Source organism: Littorina saxatilis, linkage group LG9 (assembly GCF_037325665.1).
Source record: "Littorina saxatilis isolate snail1 linkage group LG9, US_GU_Lsax_2.0, whole genome shotgun sequence".
NCBI classification, from domain to species: Eukaryota; Metazoa; Mollusca; class Gastropoda; order Littorinimorpha; family Littorinidae; genus Littorina; species Littorina saxatilis.
In genome coordinates this window covers 36899394-36916893 of record NC_090253.1, presented here as the reverse complement: position 1 = coordinate 36916893, position 17500 = coordinate 36899394, and the positions used below count along the sequence as shown (strand labels likewise).

The 17500-nt window shown below is 40.5% G+C and overlaps 1 protein-coding gene across 1 annotated transcript in view; it reads right to left on the bottom strand.

Moving 5' to 3' along the window:
• Window positions 1–5266: 5266 nt before the first annotated feature.
• Window positions 5267–17500, bottom strand: part of LOC138976910 (uncharacterized) — a 12635-nt gene continuing 401 nt past the window's right edge. Inside the window, exons 2-3 of the mRNA XM_070349804.1 lie at window positions 6133–6306; window positions 5267–5386 (exon numbers count right to left, since the gene is read on the bottom strand). Of these exons, the coding sequence (XP_070205905.1) occupies window positions 5267–5386; window positions 6133–6306 (294 nt within the window). The remainder of the gene's footprint in view (window positions 5387–6132; window positions 6307–17500) is intronic.

Genomic DNA, 17500 nt, shown 5'->3' with positions numbered 1-17500 from the left:
CCCTCTCAAGGAAAAAGTCCCACTGGCAGGGTACGTGTCGGGTGATCAATTGAAGACGGATTGAAACTCTTTTCCTCGTCATCAATCAGTGGTCGAACTGGCCATGTCACTTTCTTCCTGCTGTCCGTGACATTGAAAGTCACGATTACCAATCGAATTAGATAAGGTAAACTGTACATCGTCGGGATTACATGATAGTCTTTCTATGTGATCACACCCACACAGACACACACGCACACACAGACACAGACACACAAACACACACACACGCACACACAGACACACACGCACACACAGACACAGACACACAAACACACACACACGCACGGACACAAGCACGAGTGCACGCGCACGCACGCATACAAACACATCAAACACACCAACAGACAGAAATCCGAAAACACAGCGAGCAGATTGTCAAAGTTTTTTCTGTGTCAGCGTGTTTGTGTGTGTGTGTGTGTGTGTGTGTGTGGCTATGTGTGTATGTGAGAGCGTGCGTGCGTAGGTGCATGGCAGTGCGTACCAGTGTGTGTGTCCGCGGCGTACCGGCGTGTATGCGTGCGTGCGCGTGTGTGTGTGTGTGCCGTGTGTGTGTGTGTGTGCATTCGCGCTTGTGTGTGTCGTGTGTGTGTGTGTGTGTGTGTGTGTGTGTGCATGTGTGTGTGTATTTGTGTGTGTGAGTCAGTGTGAGTGAGTGAGTGCTTGCGATCGCGCAGATCTGCAAATAGTACATCAGTGTGAATCCGTTGGTGTTTTAACAATGGTTGATAACATTGAATAAACTGTTGTACAATTGAGCAGACCTCTGGCATTTGCCCGGGTCACAGTATGCATGGAACATAATTATGAGTTTTCGTGTGCCAAAGACTCTCGAGTTTAACCCCATCGGTTAACGTCTCAGGTGAAAGCATACATTCTACTTCCGGACGGACACCAACCAAGGGACACAACACTTGTAGTACACATCGCACTTAATTTTGTGCATAGGTTGGTCGCCCTTGTTATCAGATAGGCTTATATTTCATGGACTTTAATTTTCACACCAGCAATTTTCTCCAAACAACAACAACAACAACAACAACAACAACAACAACAACAACAAAGTCGAAACACTCTGATCCTAAGCAAAAGAAACGGTCAAAAACTGTATATAGTTCCTTCTACAGGACCCACTGATCTATTAGATCAGTGACAGGACCTAACACAAGGGAAACAACCTCAGCTTCTTTTAAGTGAACACGGTTACTCCTTTTCGATTTGCAACCGTATTGGTGACAGCGAAAATGAAAGCTCGATTTTGCAATGAATGTACGAAACACGGATGAAGCTTGTGCAGACAGACAGACACGCATGCATGCAGGCAAACAAACAGAGACACCAACACAAAGACACACACACACACACACACACACACACACACACACACACACACACACACACACACACACACACACGTCATACCAGTCATGTTCCCAATTAAGAAAACAGTGTGTCGTTTACTTTTAATTTTTTTTAATTTAGCTTCAACAAAAAAATACAGACATGTGCTTAAAAGTGTAGCTGAAAAGACGACGTCGCATCTTTCTTCGTGACAAACGTAGGGGAAGGGCTCCTAATATGGACCGGCTCCTAATATGGACCACCTCCGGTTCTGACAAACTAACGGCGCTAGAACGCTCAAAACAGTTTTATTCGCTGTAATCACCCTCTCTGAATAACTTGCACATGTCAAAACAGTTCCAGAAACACAAACCTCAAAACCGTTAGGCTTTTTCTCTTTTTTTCACTTTTGGCAGCGTTCACTCTAAATTTGCCGCCTAAAACGGACTCGTTTCTGTCCACAGCCAAAGCTTTTATCACACAAAAATTGCTATATATGACAGCTAAGTCCGTATTTGTTACATTTTAGCAGTGTTCACCTCGAGTTTCTACTGCAAACAAACAATAATAGCAACATTTCAAAGTATGTGCGAGTCCCCTAATATGGACCACCTTCAACAAATCGAAGAAAATAAAAGCTAAAGGCTATTTTCATTCATTCATTAAGAAGCTTGCTGGAAATAACCTATAACTAGCCCTCGAGATTTAAAAAAAATATAACAAAAAATCTTCTTTTCGTGGAAGTTGATAATTTGACTTATTTTCACTCTGTGTTTGATAAGCTTCTTTAGTTTCCTGGCGTGCTTCAAAATAATGCTCTGATCAACCCAAAACAGATCAATCTAAAGCATATTTCAATTAGTCTGACTTGTACACTAAGTTGTATAATGTTATTTTGAAGTATAGTGTGCTTTTTACAGTGATTCGTGAAGGCCGCTTCACGGGTCCATATTAGGCGCCCAGGCTCCTAATATGGACCATTTGTGATTTTTTTCTGCATTTAATATTTGCTAAATGTTTATCAAAGCTATTTCACTCTAATTAGGCCTAACGGTTAACCTAAGAGAGGAGGACTACCAAACACAAAATGCAACTTCTTCGCAAGAAAACAAGCTAGTTATCAGCATGAAACAAAAAGTGGTCCATATTAGGAGCCCTTCCCCTACTCAAGCCCAGCCAGTTTGTGGACGACATGAACCCAATATCCCCACATCATCTTTTTGGTTTTAGTTACAAATAATTAAAAAAAAAACCGTACTTTTGGCATTTTAAGCCAAATCAGAGACTTGGGATGAGAAATACAGAAGAAGGGAGAGACACACACACTTACCCCCGTCCCTACACACTGCTTGTTAATGCAAACTAAAAATAGAATCGTGGTTGCTGGTTTTTTGGCATGCCATACCCAACCAGATTGTTTGAGTAAATAAAAGCAGAGAAAAAAAGACAGTCACAATTGCCCCTTTTCCTATCTCCTTATTATTTTTAAAGCTCAAAGTAATACAATCATATTGTTGGCATTTGAAATTCGTCGATTCTGGTCACGTGGTCACCCGATTTCTGTCACGTGCTCTTCTCGCGAGAGTGTCCTCAAGGGAAGAAACCGAAGCCACCTACAAAGATGGTTATAGAGATTTCGACTTTGATCCATATCCAGATTGGCCCCCACAGACACCACATGGGCGGGTAGTGTGGCGGATATACATCGGCTGAAAGTTAACAATGAAAACAATTAAGATTCAACATGAAAAAATTTCTTACCACCTTTAGGCAATTACAGAAATGAAATACGAATCAATAAACTATCCAACACAAGCAACGACACGTTTTTCAAGGCAATAAGACATTATTCACATTTCAAACGAAAGATAAAACACCCCAAAACGGTGATTGATATATTTTCAAATACCAACGCAACTGAAAATATACAAAACTAATTCAATCAATCTACCAGCATTAGAAAGATATATGTCAGTTTAAAAGTTAATGGTAATCTACGAAAACAAGTCATGCACCCATTTATTGAAATAGCCATTTACAACACCAAACCAGTTCGTCCCCACGTTCGGCGAGAGATTTATTTCTCAGAGTCAACTTTGTGTGCAGACTCTCCTCGGTGTCCGAACATCCCCGTGTGTACACGCAAGCACAAGACCAAGTGCGCACGAAAAAGATCCTGTAATCCATGTCAGAGTTCGGTGGGTTATAGAAACACAAAAATACCCAGCATGCTTCCTCCGAAAACGGCGTATGGCTGCCTAAATGGCGGGGTAAAAAACGGTCATACACGTAAAATTCCACTCGTGCAAAAAACACGAGTGTACGTGGGAGTTTCAGCCCACGAACGAAGAAGAAGAAGAAACATCAAACCAAATTAAAATGTTATATAGGACAACGCACACACACACACACACACACACACACATACACACACACAACACACACACACACACATACATACACACACACACACACACACACACACACACACACACACACACTGAATCCCCCAACACACCCCATCCGGACACACACAAACAGCAGTAATACGTCAATTTCTGAAAGCTTACTTGGACCAGTGGGGTAGTTCGTGAGTTTGACGAATTTCATCCCCGTGCAAAACTCGTCGAGGAGATCGTTCCCACTGGTGTCAAGCTCGGTGCCATCCTCAAGCGCCAGGTTGTTGAGTTCGTTTCGTTGATGACACAACCATTTGTCGAGGATAGCGTAGGCACCCGGTCTGCTCCCCGCCTAAAAAAGGCCAGTGCCGTTCCGTCTTCGAGGGACTGCGTGGGTTTCATTTCGGAGTTTTCCTTCTCCTAGACGAGTTTCCTTCCATGGATGATGAGCCTCCTCTACCCTCGTTTTGAATTCAGAGTGGTCTTCTCTTAGGATAGCTGCCTGCCAGGGTTGACGAGCCTATCCTGCCCGGCTATTTGACCCATAGCTGGAGGTTGGTTCGTGGGCACCTGGGCATTTCCACACACCGGTGGGCCCGCATGCCGCACGTCTAGGGGCCAACCTCCTCCGAGTCCTTGTAGTCTAGCCTGGGGCCTTGCGGTACCCAGTTTACGCCTGTCGCCGCGATGGAGGCACTACATAGGGCTTGTTGTGGAGAGGTTATTGTACTGGCAGGAGAGACTGACGCATTCTGCTCTCTTTTCGCATTGTCCTAAAAAGGACAGACGGTGCTAGCCAGCGGTGAGGGCTGAAAGCGAGAAGTGACAAGCACAAGACACTTCGCCAACACACTAGACACGTCACACAACCGTTTGGCAGGCGGTTGTTGAGTGAAGACTTCATTTTTTTTTCTGAAATTGTTGGCAGATAGAATAGTAAGCTGTGTGTGTGTATGTGTGTGTGTGTGTGTGTGTGTGTGTGTGTGTATGTGCGTGCGTGCGTGCGTGCGTGCTTGCGTGTGTGTGAGTGTGTGTGTGTTTGTGCGCTTGTGTGTGCGCTTGTGTGTGTGTGTGTGTGTGTGTGTGTGTGCGTGTGTGTGCGTGTGTGTGTGTGTGTGTGTGTACATGTGTGTGCGTGCGTTTGTGTATGTCTGTAAGAGCTTGTTTACGTGCGTTTGTGTGTGCGTGTAAGTGCGTGCGTCTGTTCGTGCGTGCGTGAGTGCGTGTGTGTGTGTGTGAGTGTGTATTTATGTGTGGTTTTTTGTGTGTGCGTGCGTGCCGGCGTGCGTGCGTGTGTGTGTGTGTGTATGTGTGTGCGTGCGTGTGCGTGTGCGTGCGCGTCTGTGCGCGCGCGAGCGTGCGCCCGTGTGTATAACTGGAAGAGCGCTCCTTACCGACCTGGAGAGATCTGCGGTGGCTCACAAAATGGTTTGCAGAGGAAGGACAGTATTCCTTTAACTTAACTGAAATACAATTCAAAACGTTTATTAAAGGTGCCTTACGCCTGCGACTCTCCGTCTGATTTCTCGGCGGGTGGCAGCGAAGGACTTTCTGGGTGTGGTCAGAAAGCATGTCTTGCTGCCCACTGGTTTCAAGGCCACCATGCTCTGGAAAGGAAAACAATAGCCTAATTATTGAGCGATCAAGACTCACACATTCAATCCTCAAGACGCAAGACTATGTTTCGCTCCCGTAAAAAAGAAGAAAAAAAATGTTTGGCAGTGTCAGATTCAAAACATGAAACCCTCTTTTGTATTGAACTTTTCAATAACCGTAACATGCAAAATAATGTTTCTGGCACTCATATTTCCTCCACTCACCCTCTCCATATCTCTCTCCAGTCAATCAATAGCTGTCACACTGTGTGCCCAATTGGAACAGCACGTTGTTTAAGTGAAATTAAAAAGAGCCCCATCAATGCAGCTTGGTATCTGCTTTAGAAAATCTCTGTTCTGTGTTGAGAGCAGTTTACCTTGAGCATAATGAAATTGTCATCCTGGCTGATTTTATATTGAAAATATTGATCAATAAAACTACAACAAGCCATTGTCAGAGGCATTTAAATGCTAGAACCTATAGCAGGTGGTGCCAAGCCCAACAACAGAAACAAATGTACGGAACAAAGAAAAAACACACTATTTTTCTAAGGCCCACCCCCGTAACACAAAGACAATGTAAATGAATCAAAGTTGTACGCAAAACACATAAGAGATTGTTTTCTCTTTTCGCTTCGTCCTATAAAAATAAAAGTTGTACACAAAACATTTGTTGTATCTTCTCTTCGTCCTATTACAATAAGACGAGAATAATATCGAGATTTTCATTCTCGTCCTTACAAAAGAATACTACACACTGCATTGAAATCATGGAAACTCTCAGCCCTGTAGAAGGATGTTCCTCTCAAATTCTCGTCAGTGGCGGTCATCATGATGCTCTGCTGACTGTCAGTGTTGACCACTGTTGCAGACTCTTTCACGGTCACGTTCCGTCCGTTGTACGCTTCGAGGCGTCTCTCCCAGCTGAAATCCTGTACCAAACGAATAGAACAGGTTTGTATACGTCGCTAGTATGCTGTGTTTAAAACGAGAACAGAGTACACAGGAGGTTCAAGTTGTTTCTTCCCTACAGAACGAAGTGAAGAAAGTAAGAAAGGAAGAAAGAGAGGAAGAAGGAAAGAAAGAAAGAAAGAAAGAAAGAAAGAAAGAACGAACAAATAAAAAGTACAAAAACATGACCAAAAGCAATAAAAACAAGAACGCTGAAGCGTGATTAACCATTCAGTCAAGCACAGAAGCCAAGACGACACTCCAGCCACGAAACGATGACAGTCGAACACTGATTTAAATTCCGATTTGTTAAAAAAAAAAGCGAAAAAAGCGGCAAAATTTTGATTGCACATTACATAAACAAATTGTTAAGGTACCAAGCTGAAGTGCAATCCTATAGTCCGGACTGGGTCGAAGGGCGTGTGACAAAAAATTCAAAATAAATTGATTTTAAAATGAGGCCGTGACGGTGCCGCCTTAACCTTTACAAACGGGCAAATACGACGTCATCAAATAGCGTTATCAAAAATCGGAGAAAACGATAACAAGCAAATGCTCTCAAAAATGTGTAAACCAATTTTCATAAAAATCCGTCCTCTTGGTTTTGAGATATGCTTTTCACAGACACACATACCTAGGGAGACAAACTTCATCTTCCGCCCTCGTTAAAACATACAGTCATTACTTTACTGAATGTACAAAGAAGAAGAACAACAACAATAACAACAACAACAGTACAGCAACAATCTTGGAAGGCAGTAGTTTTAAAGGAGGTACTGTTGAGTCTTTTGACCACAATACTAAAACAACTTTCCGGGACAAGTCCTATGATTATGATGTGATGATGTTTGACGTCTTCCGGATTTTAGGTATTTGGATTATATGCCTTTTCTATCGTAAGTAATCAAAAGAAACACGCAACGTTAGGAGAGCGCGATCCTCAAAGGAATAAGAGAGTTATAATAAAGGCACAGTAAGCCTCTCGTAAACCATCACAGATACTGTCAGGCTTTTACACACAGTACAAACACCCTTCCATTTGAACGCTCACCAAACGGGAGCATCCTAGGTGCCCTCCGTAAAGAGCGAGCAATTTTCAAAGAATTTATTTTTGCGTGGTTTATCTTACCCCTGAGCCATCGTGAACCCGTGTGATCCAGTTTCCCTTTTTCACAATGTAGTCGTCAGTTAGTAATTTGAATGCGACTCGATGTGAGCTTATCTGCAATAGCACGTTATTATGTACCTCTGACTATGCACGAAACAAACGGCTGTGGTTCACAAGAACTCTAGCGATTGCTTTTGACTGTTCAGAGGAACTGGCGATAGACATAAATCGTCGTCTGCTACGAGAACCACGACCTTGCGTGACCCTGCTTCCGGGCTTTTCTTTTTTACATTTAGTCAAGTTATGACTAAATGTTTTAACATCGAGGGGGGAATCGAGACGAGGGTCGTGGTGTATGTGTGTGTGTGTGTGTGTGTGTGCGTGCGTGTAGAGCGATTCAGACCAAACTACTAGACCGATCTTTATGAAATTTGACATGAGAGTTCCTGGGTATAATATCCTCAGACGTTGTTTTCATTTTTTTGATAAATGTCTTTGATGACGTCATATCCGGCTTTTCGTGAAAGTTGAGGCGGCACTGTCACGCCCTCATTTTTCAACCAAATTGGTTGAAATTTTGGTCAAGTAATGTTCGACGAAGCCCGGACTTCGGTATTGCATTTCAGCGTGGTGGCTTAAAAATTAATTAATGACTTTGGTCATTAAAAATCTGAAAATTGTAAAAAAAAAAACCTTTTTATAAAACGATCCAAATTTACGTTTATCTTATTCTCCATCATTTGCTGATTCCAAAAACATATAAATATGTTATATTTGGATTAACAACAACCTCTGAAAATTAAATATATAAAAATTATTATCAAAATTAAATTTTCCAAATCAATTTAAAAACACTTTCATCTTATTCCTTGTCGGTTCCTGATTCCAAAAACATATAGATATGATATGTTTGGATTAAAAACACGCTCAGAAATAGGCTCCAAGCCAGCTAGGCCTACCGTGCACCCCCCTCAGGATCCAGCTTCAGTAGGCTAGATATATAGTCAGTCGGCTAAGGACCGTTTTGGTTACTTTTTGGCGTCACGTTAGCAAGCACATTTTTCTGATAGATTTTAACACCACAACACTAAATCTAAAGTTTTGGGGCAATATTCCAAACCACCGGTGAGAAAAACGTTGGTTTGTGTGTATGTTTTCCTTCTTTGGCGTTACTATTCTTGTTTTGAGGGTTGGGTTCATAAAACGGACATAAAACTTAAACCGCTTGACAGAAATTCTATAACTGTAAATCATTCGAAAGGGAAGGCATTCATGTACACGTTTGTGCCACTTAAAATGACGTCATTATCTGTTTATTTTTGTGAAATTGACAAGAAGAGCGGGGTAGTAGTTGCGCTGAGAAGGATAGCACGCTTTTCTGTACCTCTCTTCGTTTTAACTTTCTGAGCGTGTTTTTAATCCAAACATATCATATCTATATGTTTTTGGAATCAAGAACCAACAAGGAATAAGATGAAAGTGTTTTTAAATTGATTACGAAAATTTAATTTTGATAATAATTTTTATATTTTTAATTTTCAGAGCTTGTTTTTAATCCAAATATAACATATTTATATGTTTTGGGAATCAGAAAATGATGGAGAATACGATGAACGTAAATTTGGATCGTTTTATAACAATTTTTTTTGTTTTACAATTTTCAGATTTTTAATGACTAAAGTCATTGATTAATTTTTAAGCCACCAAGCTGAAATGCAATACCGAAGTCTGGGCTTTGTCGAAGATTACTTGACCAAAATTTCAACCAATTTAATTGAAAAATAAGAGCGTAACAGTGCCGCCTTAACTTTCACGAAAAGCCGGATATGACGTCATCAAATACATTTATCCAAAAAATGAAAAAAACGTCTGGGGATATCATTTCCAGGAACTCTCATGTCAAATTTCATAAAGATCGGTCCAGTAGTTTAGTCTGAATCGCTCTACACACACACACAGACACACACACACACACACACACACACGCACATACACCACGACCCTCGTCTCGATTCCCCCCTCCACGTTAAAACATTTAGTCAAAACTTGACTAAATGTAAAAAGGAGGAATAATTGCAATCACACACACACACACACACACACACACTTACACACACAAAGACACATACACAAACATACCGACAAAATGATAGACATACACACAGTGAGACAAACCGACACAGAAACACCCACACATGCACGCACGCACTTATGTACGCGAACAAAGACGTAGAGATGCTTATAGAGAAACACTTACGCAACCAAAAAAACACGCACACAAACACACAGACAGACAAACTTCATTCTTGGTAGAGAAATGCATTTCTTTCTGTATTGCTTTCTCTTTAAGTGCACCTACCTCGCAGAGAGAGAGAGAGAGAGAGAGAGAGAGAGAGAGAGAGAGAGAGAGAGAGAGAGAGAGAGAGAGAGAGAGAGAGAGAGAGAGAGACACACACACACAGACAGACAGACAGAGACACAGAGAGAAAGAGAGAGATAGACAGACTGATAGACAGACAGAGGGAGAGACAAACATACGAACACACAGACAGACATAGACAAACACACAAACAAAGACACACAGACAGACTTTACTATTGTATGTGCAAGTAATTTTGTTAAACCACACGTTACGTTCACTTCTGAACGTGTAACCATGTAAAACGTTACTATCTCTTTATATGTGTTTACTTGCATTGTAATCCTGGGGGGGGGGGGGGGGGAGGGGGGGTATAAATGTATGTAACGCGCAATACATGCCTTTTAACTTACTAGAATTGGAATTGTCATTTAAAGACTAGCATAAGAGTGTGACACGTGGTTCATTCGTTATTACCTTATTACAAAAAGAAAAAGATAACGGCACTGACGCTACCAGAAATAGAATTTATCAGTGAAATTCTACCATCAATTTAGTAATCGATGCGGTGTAAAATTATCCTAAAACTGTGGTATGATCACGACATCGTTTAGCATTTAGGATCAAATGGTGCCAATGTGTCCACAATGCACTAATCACAGACAACAGTTATACGCTTTACGTACATGTAACTCTCCAACTGACATTGTCTGCCACTTGAAACAAATGACTTTCGAAGGAAAATTAACTCCTATATATAAATATTATGTATGATTTTTAATAATTACTTGCACTTTTTGAAAATAAAGCTTTTTCTACGATAAGGTGTTTACCCCCTAAATGTACAAGTCATCCGGTAGAAAAACCGGAAGTATCGTGTACTAAGCATATGTATATGTTTAAAAAGTTAATTGTGTTAACGTAGAACATATTGCCTATGTATATGTTTAGGTTTTGAATACTTTAGGGGAAAAGCATAGCCATTATTCAGTCATCTTTAACTAACACCCCTAATCTCAGGGCCCATTTTGTTAGTGGGGGTAGGGTTTCAATCAGTCAAAAATCACTTTCATTCAATATTGTCTGCCATTTCAAATACATACACGTAATTGCACAATTTCTTGAATTTTAAGATGCTTTAACTGACTATACCAAGAAAACCTGCACTTTTTGTAGAATTAGTTTTTTGTCCATGATTTATGTTTAAAAATGTCAATTCTTACGACAAAAAATGCTAACAGTTGCCTCACCAGACGACACGTACCTACGACGTGAATCGTGTCTGCCAATTAAAATGCATATATTTTGAAATAAGGGGAATCATAACATATTTCACTGTAAAGTGTCTCACTCTAATATCTTCTGGGTTCATGGTGTATTTGGTTAAGTGAATTGCAGATAAGGTTTTTTGAAAATGACAGCTATACATATATTTTATTAAAACTGAAACTGGTGGAGTGAAAAACAGACCTGTTTTGAAGAAGTCGTACTAAAATCATTTATGGCCTTGAACTTCACAGTTTGCGTGTTATCTTTTAAAGAAAACCCGTTTTCATCACTAACAATGACCTAATTTACACATACATATCGGTCGGTCATAGTCGCGTTTTTTTAGAGAGGTAGTGTACAAAATGTCGTTTTGTACGTTTAAATTACATGTCCATTATTTTAGTCATATATCAATCAATAAGTAAATGCGCATACTTTTATTAAACGTTAATTTCACTTTAAGATCGCTTCTAACATTTAGTATAATTTCTGACAAATGCACGCTATGTAATAAATTGATAATATTATGGACGCCATGTGGTAAAACCGGAAGTTGAATTATTTTGCGATAGCAAAATCCTTTTACAATGATCACTTTCCTTTTATATTGAGCTGATCTTTAACGTTATGGGTAAAAATCTAACAGATTGAACCAAATTATCCTTTTTCAAGCCTGTGTATGTGTAAACTCTTTTTTGCTTCGACCCGGTTCGGTTTTCGGAGTTGATTCAGAATCATCCATTATTTATCTTATACGACTGTTGTTTTCCTCAGTAAATTAACAATTGTTGATGTAAAATAATTCTAGCTGTGAGAATAAACAATTTTCAAGATGTTTTTGATTGCGGTTTCAACCAGGCGTTCAGTTAGCTATACATATCGATTGAGAAAATGGCATTTCCTGTTTTGTCGTCCGCATGTTATACAGATGTTGTTAAAAATAAAACTGTGTATACGAATTAGGCATATTACTTGCTGCCTGATGGCAACAATCTTTAGCTTTCGTTTAAGGTATAATTTGCTTATATCCGTATGCAGTCAAGCGGTACATGACGTTTTTTTGTAACCTACCCCCTGCGTCATGGCTGCATTTTGCAGAATATGGGTCATGTTACAAAAACGCTTCTCATTCTTAGGTGGTTGGGTTTAGCCATTTGTCGTTTACCGAACTGTGGCTGCAAATAAAACGAACTTTCCAAAAAACATAATATCTAATGTGACCACCAAAAGTAACCCTCCCACTATAGCCAGCCAGGTGACTAATATTCATTGGGGTCTACTGAACACGTTTTGACAAGTTCGCCACGAAAAAACTCATTCCCACTACTACTTATGCCCCTTTATTTAAGGGTACCCCCTCGAACGCTAAATTTATCTGTGAAATCACAACAATGCACAGCTGCAATGAATGAACAGAGAACCCTTTTTTTGAAATCAAAACAGTTAAGTTGATCATTAATCTTGTAAAAAATACCTATTACAGTGTTCAGTGTTTGATAGGTTGGCTGTAGTGATGCTTGATAGGCGCGAACCCTCATTTTCACAGTACGCAAAGCTTGTCAACTTTGATGAGTAAAAGGTTTCAACAAATTTGGGTTCTCTGTTTCCTTTTTTAGAAACTACAATGCCTTTTGATAATTTCAAGCCACATTTGGAATTCCTGAGAGGATTTGTTGCGACACCAGATGAGATATTTCTCCCCTACCCCCTAAACGTGAAATTTTAGGAAAATGTCAAAAAACATTTTTCTTCAAATATTCATGATAACTTCTCACTGTTTCCCAATCAAATAACAAAAGTAATCACATTGACGACCAAAACAGTTCATTTATCCATCTTTTAACAGAACTACAACATTATTATTGTCTTTTCAAGACTGAAATGTAAAAAATAAAACAAAATGTTCAGATATAGACATCTATTCTAACTGTCTCTTACATATAGTGCTCTTGCTTCATAGTTTCCATATACAAGGTAGATTAACATAAGAAAGACAATCTAAGAACTAATGTTTCTTCAGGTAAGTGCAGAATGTTTGCTCATAATGCAAATGTCTCATGAATCAATTTTAGCTTTATAGAAATAACATGAAAAAGTCTTTGCAAAGAACTCTGTAAACTTTTTCTTTCAAACACACACACACACACACACATACACACACACACACAGACACACACACACACACACACACACACACACACACACACACACACACACACACACACGATCAATCTTAGACTGTTTTAAGAGCAAGAAAGTCAAGTTCACAGGACAAGTTAGTCCGATTCACAGGCAGATTCAGATTCAAGTGAATCGTCCAGTCCATTATGGAACAGTGGTGCCTCCGCCTCTGCTTCATCGTGGACCTCACCGAGCAGGCTATGAATAACTGTCTGTGGGAGAACCAACTCTTCATTTTCTTCAGTCCACAGAAGCTCAAGGATTCCATTTTAACTGTCCCTTACATATAATGCTCTTGCTTCATAGTTTCCATATTAAAGATAAATTAACATAAGATTTAGAAACACAATCTAAGAAATGTAAAAGACAATCTCTTCATGTAAGTGCAGAATGTTTGCTCATGAATGCAAATGTCTTATGAGTCAATTTCAGGTTTATAGAAATAACATGAAAAAGTCATTGCACAGAATTTCAAAGAAAAGTTGTGCCTCTTCCTCCTTCTCTCCTTCCTTGTGAACCTCTTTGAGCAGGCTATCAATAATTGTCTGTGAGAGAACCAACTCTTCATTTTCTTCAGTCCAAAGAGGCTTAAGGATTCCATTGTTCAGCATCCTTCTATGACCATCAGCGGGGTTGGGAATCTCTGGGAGTGGCATGTGAGCGCGCTTCCATGTGGCTGTCTGGTAGTTGGCCCTTCTTGCATGTTGTTTGAGGCTTTTGTGGCAGGGCAGAAATGTGAGCAATGTGATTTCTCCTAGCCGGCCAGCATAATGCAAGAGAATGAAGAACACGTCGCTCTCTTTATTTGATGGTCTTTTGATCAACATATGAGGGTATGACAGTGCCGCCTCAACTTTAACAGTGCTGGCCCCCCTGCTGAGTCAAGCTGCTTCTGCGCAAATGTGGCGAGGTCAATGTTCAGATCCGCTCGAATGACTCCACCCGAGTCATGTTTCTCCACCAGCATCTGGCGTACTGCATCGACACTGTGACACCGTAGATTGAGCATTTGAACTTCTACAGCACATCCAGCAGCTCTTTGTTCATCTCCCATGATTCTCCTATTCTTCTGAACGTTTTCACAAACTTGGGTTTCTGCTGCAGGATTTTGACCGGATACCTTTCTCTTTCCTTTCCATAGAAGGCGCTGACTGTGAGCCACAGCCAGTAAAGGCGAGGAGAGAAAGCAAGACAGAACAGTGAGGTCGCGGGAGTTCTTCTGCAAGGGTAGCGATGTTGAGCAAACGTTTCCTATTTGCTTTGCCCGTGTCAAAGAGCAATGTGATTTCTCCTAGTTGGCCATCATAATGCAAGAGAATGAAGAACACGTCGCTGTCTGGGCTCTTTGTTTGATGGTCTTCTAGCCTTTGTGAATGGCTCAGGTACCAACAAGGCAGTTTCGACAGATCTGCTTGCAAGTCTGTGAGTTCTTGCAAAGACAACAGATTTCGTCTGGAGCACAGATGAGGGGTTCTGGAGACAGCATGAAGAGACCGGGTGACTGGGCAGCCTTCTTGTCAAATGACGGGAAAAAAGTCGCAATTCATAAGATTTCTGTTGGAAGTTTGGAGCAGGGATGCCATGGCAGACAAACTCAAAGGCAGGAATGTTGTTCTGGTCAGCGAGGGCAAGGCAACCACGCTCACGTCATCTGGTGGCATCAAGACAGAAAGGTAACTACTGAATGATCTCACATCCAGCCAAGAAGAAACGGACTCAAGAATCATCGTGTACTGCCAGTGTGGCCTTCAAAAAGGCTACAAGACCATCAAAGTAAAGAGTCCAAACAGCGACGTGTTCTTCATTCTCTTGCATTATGCTGGCCAGCTAGGAAAAATCACATTGCTCTTTGACACGGGCAAAACAAATAGGTAACGTTTGCTCATTATTGCTGCCCTTGCAGAAGAACTCCCGCGACCTCACTGTTCCGTCTTGCTTTCTCTCCTCGCCTTTACTGGCTGTGACTCAGTCAGCGCCTTCTATGCCACAAAAGCCCCAAACAACATGCAAGAAGGGCCAACTACCAGACAGCCACATGGAAGCGCGCTCACCTGCCACTCCCAGAGATTCCCAAACCCACTGATAGTCATGGAAGGATGCTGAACAATGGAATCCTTAAGCCTCTTTGGACTGAAGAAAATGAAGAGTTGGTTCTTTCACAGACAATTGTTGATAGCTTGCTCACCGAGGTTCACGAGGAAGGATAGAAGGAGAAGGAGGCAACACTGTTCCTTAATGGACTGGACGATTCACTTGAATATGAATCTGACTGTGAATCGGACGAACTTGTCCTTTCTTGCTCCAAAAACAGTCTTAAGATTGTGTGTGTGCGTGTGCGTGTGTGTGTGTGTGTGTGTGTGTGCGCGCGCGCGCGCGTGTGTGTGTGTGTGTGTGTGTGTGTGTGTGTGTGTGTGTGTGAAAGAAAAGTTGACAGAGTTTTTTGCAATGACTTTTTCATGTTAATTCTATAAAGCTAAAATTGATTCATGAGACATTTGCATTTATGACTAAAATTCTGCACTTACATGAAGAAACATTAGTTCTTAGATTGTCTTTCTTATGTTAATCTACCTTGTATATGAAAACTATGAAGCAAGAGCACTATATGTAAGAGACAGTTAGAATTGATGTCTATATCTGAACATTTTGTTTTATTTTTTACATTTTAGTCTTAAAAAGACAATAATAATGTTGTAGTTCTGTTAAAAGATGGATAAATGAACTGTTTTGGTCGTCAATGTGATTACTTTTGTTATTTGATTGGAAAACAGTGAGAAGTTATCATGAATATTTGAAGAAAAATGTTTTTTGACATTTTCCTAAAATTTCACGTTTAGGGGGTAGGGGAGAAATATCTCATCTGGTGTCGCAACAAATCCTCTCAGGAATTCCAAATGTGGCTTGAAATTATCAAAAGACATTGTAGTTTCTAAAAAAGGAAACAGAGAACCCAAATTTGTTGAAACCTTTTACTCATCAAAGTTGACAAGCTTTGCGTACTGTGAAAATGAGGGTTCGCGCCTATCAAGCATCACTACAGCCAACCTATCAAACACTGAACACTGTAATAGGTATTTTTTACAAGATTAATGATCAACTTAACTGTTTTAATTTCAAAAAAGCGGTTCTCTGTTCATTTATTGCAGCTGTGCATTGTTGTGATTTCACAGATAAATTTAGCGTTCGAGGGGGTACCCTTAAACAAAGGGACATAAGTAGTAGTGGGAATGAGTTTTTTCGTGGCGAACTTGTCAAAACGTGTTCAGTAGACCCCAATGAATATATCTAGCCTACTGAAGCTGGATCCTGAGGGGGGTGCACGGTAGGCCTAGCTGGCTTGGAGCCTAAAAGTTAAAACGAAGAGAGGTACAGAAAAGCGTGCTATCCTTCCCAGAGCAACTACTACCCCGCTCTTCTTGTCAATTTCACTGCCTATGCCGTGAGCGGTGGACTGACGATGCTACGAGTATACGGTCTTGCTGCGTTGCATTGCGTTCAGTTTCATTCTGTGAGTTCGACAGCTACTTGACTAAATGTTGTATTTTCGCCTTACGCGACTTGTTTCAAACTTTCAAAACTTTGAATTGTACTGATCTTGTCTTGATGAAAAACGAATTCTTTTATGATTTAAGAATGTTTGTGTAATAAGCTGTCAATTTATTATTTAGATTTTAAAAGTTAGGTCTGGCGCCAAAACGCAACACGGTCCGATTGTCTCTGAGCAATCGGCGCAAAATGAATTCTGTAAAAATTGCTCGCTCTTTACGTAGGGCACCTAGGATGTTCCCTTTTGGTGAGCGTTCAAATGGAAGGGTGTTTGTACTGTGTGTAAAAGCCTGACAGTATATGTGATGGTTTACGGGAGGTTTACTGTGCCTTTAAGCAATCGTTTCTTTTTCAAATATTGAAAAGCTCGCTATCGCTCGCAGTTCAATATTTAAAAAAAGCAACTCGTGTAAATCTGGTACGACACAGCAAGCCATCTAGTATTCTCTATTTATGATATTGGCGATTGTATATGCAGGCGAACTTTTTTTCATTTCGCCTAATGTGAGGGTATGCATTTTTCGTAAATTATGTATTATCTCAAGTACAGTATGGATTTGAATCTACAGGAGAAAATAAAGGCACACATCAAAATTACACAGTTCAAGCACTTTACTTTAAAATAAAAAATCAATCTAATGAGTTTTAATCCTCTTTTTTCTTGGCTTGATAATCACACCACCTTACTCACACAAAAAAAAGAAAAAAAGAA